Below are 16,418 nucleotides of genomic sequence, written 5' to 3'. Positions count from 1 at the left end.
ATACAGTATGGTGACTTTAACTGGAATAAATTCAGTTAAAACTAATCAAATTTTATCTCGCAAAATTCCTGAGACCCGTCGATTTTTGTTTATTTCTTTTCACATTTCAAGATATTTTCACCTACAGGGGGGGGGTCCAAATTAACCCAAACTTTTTTTTTTCAAATGGAAAGCCACTTTTTTTAAACTCTCATTAAAAAGAGCTCTTTTTCCTGATTAAATTGCCCTATTTACTTTTGTGATTATCTAAAGGAGAAATACGAAAAAAAAAACCATTAAATTATTAAAAGTCTCGGAATATTTTGGGTTGGTAAATTTTTGGCGTGTTTGTTTATTTTATTGGTATCGAGACATTTCCTGACATTGTTGTAGTGTCACTGTTAAAGTGAATTTCAACCAATTGTTAAATAAGTTAACTTATATTGAAAAAATGCCTTATTTATCCGAATCCCACAAGATTGAAGAAGAATCTTAATGATGATTGGTTATGGGGACAGAAGTCGTACTCAGCTAGAGGTTGTCCACTTATTCAGGCAGAAATATTCAGATTTGCCACCTATTAACCAAGGTACGGTTAGTAAAATCGAAAGCAGATTTCGAGAAGTTGGGCACGTGAGGGATGTTTCAAAACAAAGGTCTTCTAAAATCGATGAAAACACCCAATTAAATGTATTGTTAGCGATGGAAGAAAATCCGGTAACTGCAGCCAGAAGAGTAGCTCGCGAAAACTGTATTAATTATAAATCTGTGCTAAAAATTTTAAAAAGTGCAAACAAATGACCTTATAAAATGCAACCCGTTCAAGAGTTATTGAAAGACGATCCAGATCGGAGAGTTCAGTTCTGTGAATTAATGATGAACGCCATTAACGAAAATCGCATATCTTTGGAGTGGATCCTTTTTTCTGATGAGGCTATATTCACCCTAAATGGCCATGTTAATAAGCAGAACTGTTGCTACTGGTCTGACGAGAACACACACTGGGTAAGGGAAACTAATACACAAAATGCCCTTATACATATATATGTTTGGGCTGGCATAATTGGCAGGCAAGTTATAGGGCCCATATTCTTCAATGATACTTTAACTGGGGAAAGATATCTAGAATTTCTTGAACATGAACTAGTTCCAGTCTTACGTGCCTTATATCCGAGTCAGTTCGATCCAGATTTGTATGACGAAAGAATCTAGATGCAACAAGATGGTGCTCCCCCACATTATGCCCGTAATGTACGCCAATATTTAGATGACAATTTTCCAAACAGATGGATTGGTAGAAGGGGTGCAATCGAGTGGCCGGCACGTTCTCCCGATCTCACCCCACTTGATTTTTTTCTGTGGGGACATTTGAAAAGTCAAATTTATATGAGCAAACCAGGAAACCTAGACGAACTCAAAGAATGTATTAGGCAAGAAATCCGACAAATATCTGCAAAAGTGTTAGAAAATGTCAGAAACGAATTTTATTATCGTCTTGGGCTTTGCTAACAAGTAAATGGTGCTCATTATGGGCATCTTATACATTAAACGCAACTTTTAATAATTTAATGGTTTTTTTTCGTATTTCTCCTTTAGATAATCACAAAAGTAAATAGGGCAATTTAATCAAGAAAAAGGGCTCTTTTCAATGAGAGTTTAAAAAAAGTGGCTTTCCATTTGAAGAAAAAAAGTTGGGGTTAATTTGGACCCCCCTGTAGGTGAAAAAATACAAAAACTATCTTGAAATGTGAAAAAAAATAAACAAAAATCGACGAATCTCAGAATTTCTCCCTTTATCTCGAGTGCTTATTCGTTAAATTACATTTAGGAAAGGAACTTTTTCTTGTCGGCTCATTCTATAGGCCATCTAGGGGAGATCTACGTCATTGTGTTTGCTGTTTTGACGATATATTATTCTTTGCATGTTCACAATGTGATAATGTTATTATTCTCAGTGATTCCAATGTGAGTCATTTTTCATACAATATTTTGTTGGATTGCTTTTCTGCATATGATTTTGCCCAGGTAATAAATGAGCCTACTCGTGTAGCAGCTAACAAATAAACTTTAATTGATGTGATTTATGTTAACGAACCCACAAGTGTCGTACATTCTTATACTTTGAATGCTGATTTAATTTCCGATCACCATGCAATAGTTTGTGACGTCAGGATTAGGGTTGAAAATGAACAAATAAAATATAGGTCTTACCGCAATTTTAGGTTTTTTAACAAGAATGATTTTCTTGCTGATCTTGAAAAGAAATAAATTGGGATAATATTTACCATATTTATGGTCTGGGTGAAAAAGTCGAGTATTTGTACAGCAACGTTTGTTCATTATTTGAGACACATGCCCCATTAACTACCTCAAGGATTTCTAAACCTTATACTCCATGAATTACCAAAAGCGTTAAACTCTTTATAAACGAAAAAAATAAAGCATAATCGAGATTTTAAAAGTCTAAGAGTTTACCCGGCTAATTGGCTATTCTACAAGCAACTACGAAATTCGGTGGTGGGGATGATTAGGCGGGAAAAGAAAGAATATTTGGAACTTCATCAAAAAAGCAGCAATAGTAAAAAACTATGGAAAGCAATAAAAAACCTTAGTCTCAGAAATTCTTCTAACCGTCTATACCTGTAAACTTCCTGACAAAAGAAATTATTATTTTTCATCAGTTTATGGTCCTTCAGATAACTGCCCAGAGACAGTCGAATATTTTCTTAATCACACGTTTAGTCCCGATCTTCAGTTTTTATTTCGCTTAGCCACTGTGGCAGAAATTTCAAAAATAGTTTTAGATCTTAAATTTACTGCCTGAGGGTAGTGACTGCATTCTCAGCAAATATGCTCCATTATTGCGACCTTAGACAATATTTCTTTATCACAAATAACATAATCCCACAAGGCCAGTCTGGTTTCCGAAAGTGACACAGCACCACATCTGCCTTGTTAAAAGTTACTCAAGAAATCATTGAGGCTTTGGATAGAGGTGATACTACGGCGCATTACTTTTCTAAAGCATTACTTTTCTAAAGCTTTCGATACGTTGGATCACAACCTGCTTTTAGCAAAATTGACCTATTATGGAAAGAAAGAAGAAGAAAGAAAGAAAGAAAATGTGCTATATTACGTAAGAATAATCTTGTGTACAAGCATCCTACAAGCTAAAAAAACAAAACACAAATACAATTTCAAAAATTGACAAAACAATGAACAAAATTAAACACAAGAAGACAAAACTTTTTGAACATACTTAAATTAAAGATAACTAAATAAAACAATCAATTACTAAATAAAGGTAAACTTGTTGACAAAACTAGAGTAGAAAAAAGGAAAAAAAGAAAACTTTCCAACATGTCTAAGGTTAAAACCTATCATTAAAAAAGTCATCCAGGTTATAATATGCCTTAGCCAATAAAAGCGACTTTAATTCTCTTTTAAATTTCTTAACATCCGATATATGTCTAACACACAGAGGAACATGATCGTAAATTTTTTTACTTATGTAAATTAATGAGTTTTTGGTAAGGGAAGACGTAGGAATAGGTAGGGGAACATCATTTACACGACGAGTCAAATGGCCAGTATCAGAGGGTAGTTTGGGAATTTTGTGAATAGGAGCAGCTGTTTCTAAGATAAAGAGTGAAAAAAGAGTTAGGATTTTTTCAGAAATGAAGAGGGGTTTGCATGAATCTCTTAACTTAGCAGAACACAGGTATCTAACTGCTTTTTTTTGAATAACAAAGATAATGTTAAGTAGCCCCTTATTGGTTAAACCCCAAAAAGGCAAGCCATACCGAATATGAGATTCAATAAGTGAAAAGTACACTGAACGTGCAACCACCCCTCCCAGCTCTTGTTTTGCCATTCTTACTGCGAAACATCCAGAAGATAATTTCCCAGCTAAATGTAAAATATGATCTTCAAACCGAAGGCGACCATCAATGGTAATTCCTAGGAACTTGGATTCGATAAGAATTCATTAAACTTCTTTAGGTCGTATCTTTCTGAAAGAAAGCAACTGGTGGTATTGGAAAATCAAGCTCAGTCAAACCGCTCTTATATAAGTTCTGGGGTACTACAAGGATCCGTCTGGGGTCCTATCTTATTTCTAATGTACATAGCAAAGATGTATAAGGTTGTTAAATATTGCAGTATTCAGGGCTTTGCGGATGATACGCAAATTTATTATTTTTTTAAAGCTGATGACGTATTGGGGGGTTGTAGTAGAATAAATGAAGATTTGTCATGTATTTCAACTTTCTCCTCGACTAATAATTTAAAATTAAATCCTGGCAAGTGTTCTGTAATGTGTTTCTCTTTAATAAATAAGAAAACAATTGTCTTGGATAATCTACAACTATTTGGGGGAAACGCAGTTAAAAATAGTTGATAACATTAAGAATCTTGTTGTGATTTTCGAGGAGGACTTGAGATTCAAAATGCACGTTTCTGACGTAATTAAAAAATCCTATTTTGCGCTCAAACCATTGTACGTTAATAGAAGTATCATTAACTACAAAGTACCCAAGAAATTAGGCGAGTCTTTAGTACTTCCTATTATGAACTACTGTAACATTGTTTGATTGATAAAAAGAATTTGATTTGACAAAAATTAAAGTCGTCACAGCCCACTTCGTTTTTTCTAATTTAATAGTTTAATTGGGTTTATATAATCCTCTCTTTTCGTTTATCAGCGATTTTCTTGAAAACACTTAAAATTATATCGAAATAACGCAAGAGACAAAAATGTTAGATTTTTTCATGGCTCGCTAGATGGTGTTGCTAGATTTTTAAATTTCTTATATGAAACATAAGATACGGGCCATCAGAAGAGTAAGCTCTCCTGAATCCTCCCCTAAAATTGGATTTACACCATTTTTTGTATGGAAAATAAAAAGATCTAAAAAACGGTGACATGCATATTTTCAGAAGAATTGATGCATAATTATTGTAGTTACGGTTCTAAATAATCGATTTTCTTCCAGCAATTTGCGCGGGCCGTAGCTCCGAGAGGACGCATTTTAGGATACATGTTTATAGAAAAAAAAGGTCTCAATTTAACTACAACAATATGCTCTTAAAATATTTGCACCGAATTTTGTATAAACTTCGCTATTACTTTAATTTATATACATCAGATATAGATATTGACTCGGCTAACCTCAATCAATTTAGAACACTCATCACAAATAAACTTAAATCATCATAACTTTCTGTTTTTCTTATGTTTTTTTCCTCTTGTAAGAGAATTTCAAGTGACTGTATGTTTTTTGAAATTCTAATCGTTGATACCTTAATATTTTAATATGTGTTATGTAGATATCAGATCACTTAGTTGGTACATTTTACTTTAGTTTTGTAGTTGTTTTTTCCTATTAGCTTATTACACTTTGTATCTTTATTTTAGGTTGTTATCTGTGAGTAGGTTCTGGCTGTTGATACTGTGATTAATAAATAAATAAATGTAAGGCTTCTATTTTCAATAAAAAGTGGTAGACACAATGATCTAACAACTCTTTTCTCGTAAGACAAACCATAGTTGAAAAAGATTTCTTGTACAAATACCGTGAAATAAAGTAGTTCTTACCATACCAAAATAAGTAGTTCTTACCATAGCCTTCCAAATTCAAAGGCAGTAAACTTTACAGCACGATAGCCTGTAGCAAGTTTTTATTTTAAGTAAAGTTTTTTTAAATTTAATTTATTATTTATTTGCCTGGTGATCTGCCTTTTATAAAGTCTTACTGAGTTTTCAAAGAGTTTATCCGTTGAAGCACTATGGAGGCCATATCAATAAAGCTTTAACAGCAGTATTCTATGACCAATCGAATACTTTTGATAGACACAACGAGTAAGAAGTAATATTCTGACGTATGTAGTGATAAAAATCCCCATGCTGACGCACATGGTTTTACCGTTCGTTAAGGTATGAATTAGAACACTCAATGGACAAAAATATTCAAGTGATTATTTTTATTTACTACTATCTATGTCGATTTAAAAGTCGCGCCAATATTCCCTCAACCTCCTAGCGGCGAGGGCTCCTTTTATACTAGCTAAACCATTGTTCCAGAAGATTCACTAAACTTCCACGGGTCCCCAACGATGTGTGCCCGCTTGTGTCACCGCGATAATTTTGGAATGACGGAGAAGAGCTGATAAATTAGTGAGATTAGTTAAAATATAGTTGCCTCCAGATCGATTTTCTTTAAATATTTAAATATATTGGGGTATTGTAATTGGTCCTTTCTTTTTTTCCCCTTAGATTAACCGGTAACACTTACCTACACCTCCTGTAAAGATTGGACTTTTTGAGTAATTATATGATACCTGACATGCTTGAGTTGCATCAGCTGGTTGTTAACGTGATAATTGTGATTGCTGAGTAACTTGATAAAAACCGAAATACGGAGCACTGAGCTTCACATCTTGTTATTTGTTGCTCAAGCATATTGTTTATTACATAAGACAAATATTCATGATTCAGGTATCATTATTATTATGGAGAGATATGTCAGCTTACTAAAAACCATCATCTGCACATACATTGTCGATTTTTAGCTTCTAGGTTGTTTTAATAGATACATGGTGTTTTAATAATTAATCTTATAATAGATTTTAAGCTTTTTAGTTAAGTTACTGTTTTAATTTGTTGTGTTTTAAACACTAGTATGTATGTTTCTTCACATCATCTTTGTCAAAAATTACGTAGGTAATATAGTTTTTTTTACTTGACTTGACAAATACTTTCAGCAAACTCAGATTAAAAATAAAGCTAATGTGCTGGTGACCTCGACTACACATTAGAAAGTCGTGGTAGAGAAAGCGTTATAGTTGCAACTACTGTCTAAGAATCTTTTATTGGCATCATCTAAAAGAGGGGGCAAAAGCGGTCGTATTGTACAAATATCAAATATAGTTTTCTTATATTTTAACCTAACCTTTCTAAACCTAAATAGGAATCTACAAATATGACTAGAGCAGGTAACAAAAAAGATCATAAATTTAAGATTTATTTGAAATTTGATGAGTACCTTTTCAGCATTACTATAGGTAAGATCATCTTCATCACATTTAATAAAGAAGGGCTGAGAACAATTAAATGGCGTTAACGGAAAACATTTTTATTGAAGATTACCTTATATTACTTTCGAAATAACTTTATTACAAAAAAATAAGAATTTCTTTAAAAGCACCTGTGGTACTACACGCCATGAAAAGCTAAGGCAGCTTTCATCAAAAGCCCAGCAAATAGGAATTTTTTCGTTTCTGTTTAATTCAATTGAGCATAAGTTGTACTAATAACACAGAAGAAAACAGTTTTCCTTTTTTATCTTTTTAATTCCTCGTTTATCCTTTTATTAATCTTTCCTCTTTTATCCTTTTTAATTTTGAGGCGCAAATTACAAATGTGGAAGTATATAATTTTATTAATATGCTCCGGATAAAGATAGTTCAAAACCAATAATAACTTTCTGGTACAGTAATAGCTAACTGATGGATTACCATTTAATAGGTCTATTTTCTGAATGGTGAATGGCTGTTATATGATGGGCCGAAAAGAATGGGATTAAAAAACTATCTGTGGCTAGGCTGGTCCAGCTTGCTGGCCGTTGTCAGCTGCCCAATGCCTTACCAGCTTCTTTGGCCAGCACTTGTACCGTTTTTTTTTTGGAAGAGTATCAGTAAACGGACATTACTTCCCATCAAAAATTATTTGTTGACTAGTGTTTAGTTCTCAAACCAAAAATATCTTTTAGGTAGAGAGAGGGGGTTCATGCTTTGATTTGCTGGTAGTACTACAAGTACTTTTAATAATCATAGTAATGGTAGATAATGCTGTAAAGTTACCTGAGGCTAGATTTAATGTATTTTGTTGATAAGTTGATGTATTTACTAAGTGTTCACTCTCTTGAATTCCCAACCCCTTCCCAATTGTTATAATTTATGTGTAAATGAGGTAAGTATCATCTGCAAAACTTTTTCTATATAAACGTATGTCTGAAAATGCTTCATTTTCGGAGATACGCGGCGTTTTTCTTGCAAACTAACGATTTATTTATTTCTCTGAAATTGGTGGAGATGTGAATATAAAATTTGGAGAATTTTAAGAGATAGTTATTGTATGTATATTCTGTACATTTGCCACCTATCTATCAGTAATAAGTGATTACATACATTAATGGTAAAATGGGCAGATGCACCATCATGCATGAACTCTAAACTATTTATTCTAACTAATTAGGCCCATATCTAGAGATTTCAGGATCAAAATATGGTGTCAAAGAAGTTGGCCAAATCAATAAAAAAAAGTTAAAGCAGTTGCTAACACTAGCTACTACTGTTCTTTGCTACAATATTTTGATAGCTAATAAATGAGAGGATTTAATAAGGTTTTATAATTTGTGAACAAACATATACCGGACCTCTAGCTATTTATAAAAGGTCGAATGCTTATAGGGGCAAGGAATAGGGATGAGACTTTTCCTAAATGTTAAATTGTTAACCCCATAGGTCTTTATATTTCTGTACTTTTGCATATAGTAATTTTATTATTAAAATATCAAGAATTTGGTTTAGATGTTTTAGTTGCGTTATAACTTGGTTTTTGTATGTTAGTATTTTATTTACCAGGGTACAAAGGCAAAAAGTCGAAATTCACTGATTATTAAAATGTTTACAGCCAACTTCAACAGAGCCTAAACATCAATTAATCTCATCGACAATTAAATGAAATTTAAAGAGGAAAAAATTGGGTCTCTCTCATTCATAACAACCTGCCAGTCTTCAACTTACTCTTGTACTAAATTGAAGAAGGTATATAATTTTCCAAGCACAACGATATTTAAAGAGAAAAATATAGTGTTCATTTCAAAACAAACCACTCTTAATGACTTCTTAAAAAAAAAGGTGGTTCATTTTGAAATGATGGTCTGATTAAAAATAAAAATGTTATTCTGGTTACTTTACATTCACGCCTAAAAAGAATTTAATGATTTTTCTTTTGTGAAAACAAACCACAAGGGTTTTAGAAAATCACATCAAAAAACAAAAAAGTTGGTAACTTAGTAGAGGACAGTATTGAAAAAAGTAACTTACCACTGTTATTTATCTGAACACAACAATTTATTACCTATAATAACACCAGTTATTTTAATATCAATGTATATGTATAATTTAAGATGAACTCCAACACAGTTTTGTACCTTACTTTACTACTCTAAACTCCCATAATGCTCTACTTGTTCTTCTTTACAATAACTGGGCCCAAGTTATCACCTGTTTCTTTATTATGAGTAGCATGTGTTCCATCACAATAGGGCCACTAGAAAACAAACTCTATAAAGTTATCAATTCACAATAAAGTAATATCTAGTAAACAATATTCAATTTATTTTAGATTATATAATACTGAAAACATACGTTCTTGCTTTTCCAACATCTACAAAAAGCAGCTTTTTCACTAATATCTTCTACATCAATAGAATCTACAACTTTTGGGTTGCTCAGCTGTACAACATTATTGACTCTTCCAGACCTTTTGCATTGGGACTTTGGGCAATAAGCCCTGTAAAGTGTATAACCTACACCTGCTGCCAAAGCGGTTGGAGGGACAAGGGCCAACCAATCTTTGACTAAAAATAAGAGCAGTTCTGTTACTAACAATGTTAAGGGAAAAAACAATTAACTTAATTGTAAATGTTTGGTTCTTATGATTATAGTCTGTTTTTGTTAAGGAAAGAGTTGATGATTTTCAGTACCTAAGTTTTGTTAATATGAATTTAATATGATATTTGCTTTTAACAACTTTTAACAACATCATAACAAATTATACTATAAAAAATGTATATTTATGTGTACATATATTACATTTTTTAGATTGTAGAAAAATGTCCTATTCCACAACTTTTATTGGAATTATTTAAAAATATTTCCAAATTCTCAAATCAGTATTTAATGGCTAAATAAAATACACTTATTAGTACCATAATATGTAAATTTGCCCTTATGGAAATCTTAGCACACAATAATGCTTTTATTCTTGAATATTACAATGAAATTAAATAACCACTAACATATTATACCTACTATAACAGAAATGCACTTTTTGTACTTATCTTTATTTTATTCCATAACATTAATTTAAGACAATTTTCCAAATTGATATCTTGAGTTTAACATGTTAGATAATATTAATGTTCACCATTGATAGATTTTAAGTATAAATATAATTAACAATTAAGTAATCATTTTCTTAGTATATCAAAAATGCATCTATTACACTCAAAGCTTCTCATACTATTTATATTTTCTGTATTGTGATGTATTGTTTTTTTTTATATTTTTTTGTATGATTTTATTTGCTAAAAAATCTGTAAAATTTTTTTGACAATAAAGCAGATTAATATTATTATACTTGTTTCCTCACTGATTTCAATAAATAGGTGTATACACAGATTTTTGTATTTTCAACTTCTTTTGAAATACTGTAAAGTGTTAATTGTTGGGATTCATACTGGAAAACCAGCATTATAAACAATGGCTGGTTGACCAAAAAATTTTACTTGCACGAAAATCCAATTTTTTTAAGAGAATAAAAAAGTGCTACAAAAAGTAAGAATTTGGAAATTGTTGGAATTAAAAAACAAAGCCTTTGTACCAAACCTAATAGTTTTTATGAAGAATATATTTTTTTGTACTATTTACTGGAAATTATAATAAAAATTCTGTTTTTCTTAAAATAGTTGTTGTAGCTACTCTAAAGTTAATTTTAATAAGAAATAATAAATTGTAAGATACAACTTAGCTGAATTTTTGTAACTAGTCCTTTTATACTACTTTCATTTTTAACATCTACAGAATTTATTCCTTTATTTTTAAGAATTGACAAACTTCATCTATTAAATAATTTTTTCCTAAATTAAAATCAGATGTGAAATAAATTACCACATATTTCTTAGAATAAATTGTTATTTGTTATAACTGCAACATTTAAATTTTAACAAATACATTTTCAATTTGTCAAGAATTCAAAACTTCTTTTTTATGTTGAAAATTTTTGCTTTATTTTTGAATTTTTTTATTATAATGTAGTCTTTGGTTTTTTGCAAGTTGCATTGTCTGATATAAAGATATAAGACAATAGGGTATTGGTATGCATTAATATGTAAATATGCAGATGGTATGGAACTAAAGATATACCATCTGCAATGTTTTACCATAAAGCATTCGGCACATAGCTTATTTTTAATATGTTGAATTAATTCTTAATTTTAATTCTGGTGTACCTCAAGTTTTTATGTAGTTCTTTGACAAGTGAGTTCTAAAAGAGTTTTTTTTATATTTATTATAAATAATCCTTAGTTTTCTTAGCAAAATTTCAAAAGACATTATTATTCACATATTTACATTCAATCTCACTTCATTTTTAGTTGGCACTGAAGATGGCCTAAGGGCCAAAAGCTTTTCTTGCATTGAACAAAATAGTAATTGCTCTAAATATAAAAACCATCTTTCATTTCTAAATTTGTAAGAGCAACACAGCAATCTTCCTTCCTCTAACTAGATGTTAACTTTCTTACAGTTAAAATTAATATTATAGGGCTAGTTTCTATTTTTAATATTTTATGGGTTTCTCAACATTTTTAATAGTTCTTTTAGCAACTGATTTCACCCACTGTGTGTTTATTAAATATATATATATATATATATATATATATATATATATATATATATATATATATATATATATATATATATATATATATATGTCATAATATAAACATAGTATTGTATTTTAAATACACATATTGATTATGTCTCCAACAATATTTGCAAACTTATAATTTGACAAACAAAGACTACTAAATACTTTTTTGTATAGATTTGTCAACAAGATATATGATGGCTTATGATATTGAAGCTTATTTGAATTTTATTGAATACTGTTACACTTTTTGAAAACAAATGTGCTTCCAGTAATGTGGGATTATTTTTTAATTTTGCCCATATTTCTTTTTCCAATTACTTCCAAAGTAAGGGCTTGGGAGTTATATTGAATGAAGGATGTTCTTTAATACATCAAACAAACTCACTCACTCACAAATGTTTTTGAAAGGAGGATTGAGATGTTTTTAAAAAGATATGGATTCTATAAAGGAACGGGAGTGCCTTGATATGCTTAGCACTCATAAATTCTGTGTAATTAGTTTTTATATTTCAAACATTTTAATAGCTAAGTGACATTTTTTTATTCCTCTGACTCTGATTTTATCTATGGCTTTGCAATACACAAAATTAGTGATGTATATGTTATTTGAATTTGAACTCTATGACACTGTCAACTTTCTTTCTTCCTCTTCTTTTTTCATTTTGTTTTTCTTCAAGATGCAACTACCATAAAAATATTCAATTATTAGATGACATCAACTATCTACATTTAATTTATATGATAGAGTTAAGAGAACACCCTGCATAACAATTAATCTTAATAACCTTTGTGTATTGCGACTTAAATCCTCAGTGATTATTTCAGGACTTAAAAAATATCTTGACAATGTATCTAAAAGCTCTTGACCTACTTTTAAACTGAAATTACCACTTTATACACTTAAATTACCATGACAAGTGCTAGAGCTTGAAAATCTTGCCAACACGAATTTATATCTAAGTAAATAGAGGAATTATATATTTAGAAACATCTAGAAAATTGAGAAAAAAAATGGAAATACTTACATCCTAGTTTAAACCATCCTCCGATGCTGTCGGGAATTGGTAGATTGGCAAGATAATCGGGAACGGTCACCTTTACTAAATGCGCGATAGGTTGCATGTTTAGGTATTATATCTAATATATTATGAATAAATTTTAATTATATGGTCAAATGTGTAGATATGGAAGTTCAGACACAGACACACGTTTGTTTTTGACAGCTACAAAACAGGTTGTGTGGTGTGACGTACGAGAAAGGTCACTGCTGTCAAAATTTGATAATCAGCTGATCTAGCGCAGATTTGTGAAACGTCAAGACGAAAAACACAACCGCGTCTGACCTGTCACACAGAACACAAATATATAGACTTGTCATATATTCGTGTTTTGGGCGGCTGGATAAAGCCGTAAAGACATTAGAAAGATGCCAGTTCCACCTTTATCACGTTAGCGTTCTACGTCATATGTAGGAATGTAGGAATACGGCTCTTCACGTACGATATAAGCGTCTTAGGCCGGTCGCACACTGCACGCGTTTTCGTACGAAGTTTACTCGTGCGAATACTTACGTACACGCCCGAACGATCCCAACCTTTCAAGTATTATGACAACGCGCAGACTGGATCCGAACGTATCCGTACGATCGTACGTCTAGTTCCGGCGTCCGAAGTCAATCCAAACTTGTTGGGATTTTTCGGGCATTTATTACATTAATTAAATATAATATATAGACATGGATGTAGAAAAACTAATTAACTTGGTTTACAATTACAAATGTTCGTGGGATTAGAAAGATTCAAGTTATCACTTACGTTATCTTCAGCGCAAGGCATGGCTAGAAATATTCACAGAAATGAAAATATCTGGTAAGTAAATTTATTAATACGGCTATTAATAATTAACAGATAAATTAACAGTTTTAATGATTAAGTTAATTATATTAGTTTAGTTATTTATATTATAATTATTTTCCGAAAATCGATAAGAAATAATAACATTTTTGACAACATATTTGAAAGAAAAAGTCAATATTTCCTCCAACTTGATTGTTGCCTGGCAACCGAAAATAACAGTAAGGAAATATTCATTTCTGTACTGTAAGGAAATGTTATTTCCATACAGTAAACTTTAGAACATAAATGCGAACAGGCTTTTTCCTAAACAATTTTATTTTTAAAACTTTCAGCACAAACAAGGTTAACATTATGTTTTAAAATTATTACTTATTATTTGTTATATTTACTGTTATTTGACAATTAGTACAAGTATTGAAAACTGGAAGAACTTGGGAACTAATAGCATTGTTTTGTTGAATATTTTCCAAACTAATAATTTTATTTGTATGACAATAACTATTACTATAAATGATCTTGATGTATTGGTTTTTGAATCCGGTATGGTAACTAAAAGTTTAGATAGTAGGTCTTGTATATCTTGTACAGTCATTTTAACCAGCTCGTCCATTCTGCAAGCTCCGGAAATTCCAAATATTACAGCTGCCTACAACAATAAATAAGCATGTAAAGAATCCAAATATAATTTGCAGTTTTGTAAGTTACCTTAATCATTAAATATTCCTTATCTGGAGCTTCCTGAATAAATTTGTTTATTTCTTCTTTAGTTAAAATCTTGGATTTTTTTGGCTTATAGGCATGTGCTTGTTGTTTCAGGAATGCCCGAAGTTTTGAATATTCAGATATATCCACATCATGTCTAATTGCAAGGGTTGCCTTCAGCATTGAACAATTGACCCATAAAGTTGAAGAATTCATCTTGGAACCAAGCTCCAAGAAGTATGCCATTACAACATTTTCCGAGAAAGAAGTTACATTTTTATTCGTACGGTAGTCCATGAAGCGGTTGTATGCATAGTTATACTTATTTCTAGATTTTATTGGTAACAATTCCAATGATGCAGCATTCACTGCCTCCGTGAGTTCTGGGAGGGTTTCAGAAATGGAACAGTCATCATCACTCATCATTTTACACGTTACTTTGGCTTTTTAAAACGTTAAAAAATCAACACTTTGGAAAGACGCCACAAATAAACTTTTCACTCGTCAAGTTTGACAATTTAAAATTATGTACTTCGTTTCCGTAGTTATAAAACAATGTTTCATGGCTTCTTTTATTTAAGGGAAAAATAATAATGTTGATTTAAAATTTTTAACATGATTAGTAATAATTTACCGTAATTTTAATGATTCCCGATTTTCGGAAAAATAGTATGTAGACCTCGTAGGAAAAGCCACATTCCCACTTTCCTTATCAATTATAACTTTATGAAGTAAACATATACATTTTATTATGACATCAGCACGATCGGGATTTACTTCAGTTGCTTTTAATAATAATCTCCATTTGCTGCTCAGAATACCAAAGGCACACTCAACAACTTGCCTTGCATTTGTTAAGCGTTTGTTAAATATTTCTTCTTCCGGTCCCAAATTTCTTTAGGGATAGGGACGCATGAGATATGTCTTTAACGGGTAAGCTTCATCGCCAACTAAGAAGTGAGGCAAAGCTATGTTAAAGCCTGGTAATACTTTTTCCTGGCTTGCGTTGAGAGCACTATTTTCCAATTGTCTTGAGAGATTTGAATGAGAGAATGTTCCACCGTCACTCTCTTTGCCATAGGCTCCCACATCTATAGTAATAAATCTGTAGTTTGCATCTACAACAGCTTGCAATACATCTGAGAAAAATAATTTATAATTACGAAACATGCTGCCAGAGTGCGCTGGCGCGTTTATCCGTATATGTTTACCGTCAATGCTCCCAGAACAATTAGGAAACCTCCATTTTGTCCAGAAATCATTAGATATATTAACCATATTTTCATTTGATAGAAACTTCATATGAATTTCGGAAAGATTTTCCCAAATAACGTTACAAGTTTCATGTACAATACAACCAACAGTATTGTCTGAAATTCTAAATGAATATCCAAGGGTCTTGAAAGATGAACCTGTCGCTAGTTACCTGTAATAAAAGACAAATTTTATTTTATTTTTCAGTTGATGAGCTAAAAAAGAAATGGCGAGGTCTACGAGATATTGATAGGAAGGAGCTTAAAAAAGTCAGCAACAAAAAATCTGGCCAAGCAAGTACTTCAGATCCCGATTCCAAATGGCCATATTTTCAGCTTCTGCTATTTCTTCGAAGTACAATGTGTAAAAGGGAGCTTAAAAGTAGCGTGCCAGACACCTGTAACAGTTCTGATGGAGAAGATAGTTCAAATACAAGTAGCAGCTTTCACCGTCCTCCGGTCAATCTTTGGAACCAAGTAGCGAACAAATTCCAAAGAAGACATTTAAATCTCCAATTAGAAAAAAAATTAAAACACGTCAGGCAGATGAAATCGATACAAGACTATTACAGATTGAAGAGGAAAAGTTAAAGTGCTTTCAAGAGACTGCAAATAATCCTGATGCCCAATTTCTAATGAGCCTTCTGCCGTTTTTAAAAGACATCCCGGGATAATCATCGGAAATTAATGGTAAGATTAAAATTGCAACAAGTTCTTATAGACGAACAAAATGCTGTACCTCCTGTGGTAGTGCTTGATCAATCTAGTGACTCGACCCAGTTTAATGTTGATCTCAGTATGTCACAAAATAATTCAGCACAAGGACTATCTCAAGAATATATTTGTCCACAATTCTCAACAGGTGCTCTCCCTCAGTATGCAATTTGATCCAAACACCAGTAATTAATA

At 31.6% G+C, this 16,418-nt stretch overlaps 1 protein-coding gene across 1 annotated transcript; it reads right to left on the bottom strand.

Annotated features, from left to right (window-relative positions):
• Positions 1-9,092: 9,092 nt before the first annotated feature.
• Positions 9,093-13,054, bottom strand: LOC126736163 (CDGSH iron-sulfur domain-containing protein 2 homolog). Its single transcript, XM_050440391.1, has 3 exons — positions 12,724-13,054; positions 9,412-9,623; positions 9,093-9,313 (listed from the first exon to the last, which is right to left on the bottom strand). Exons 1-3 carry the CDS (start codon positions 12,818-12,820, stop codon positions 9,227-9,229), a joined length of 396 nt encoding a protein of 131 aa, XP_050296348.1. The 5' UTR covers positions 12,821-13,054; the 3' UTR covers positions 9,093-9,226.
• Between the last annotated feature and the right edge of the window lie 3,364 nt (positions 13,055-16,418).

Source organism: Anthonomus grandis, chromosome 5, assembly GCF_022605725.1.
Source record: "Anthonomus grandis grandis chromosome 5, icAntGran1.3, whole genome shotgun sequence".
NCBI lineage: Eukaryota > Metazoa > Arthropoda > Insecta > Coleoptera > Curculionidae > Anthonomus > Anthonomus grandis.
The sequence above is the reverse complement of the archived record's forward strand: the minus strand, read 5'-3'. Positions and strand labels throughout refer to the sequence as shown.

Bases quoted from the DNA above. Each gene is read 5' to 3' on its own strand.
- LOC126736163 (XM_050440391.1), bottom strand. From the start codon at position 12,820: ATGCAACCTATCGCGCATTTAGTAAAGGTGACCGTTCCCGATTATCTT. The intron at 9,624-12,723 runs GTAAGTATTTCC...TCTTATTTTTAG, and splicing joins AGGATGGTTTAAACTAGGAT to TCAAAGATTGGTTGGCCCTT. The intron at 9,314-9,411 runs GTATGTTTTCAG...TTTGTTTTCTAG, and splicing joins GATGTTGGAAAAGCAAGAAC to TGGCCCTATTGTGATGGAAC.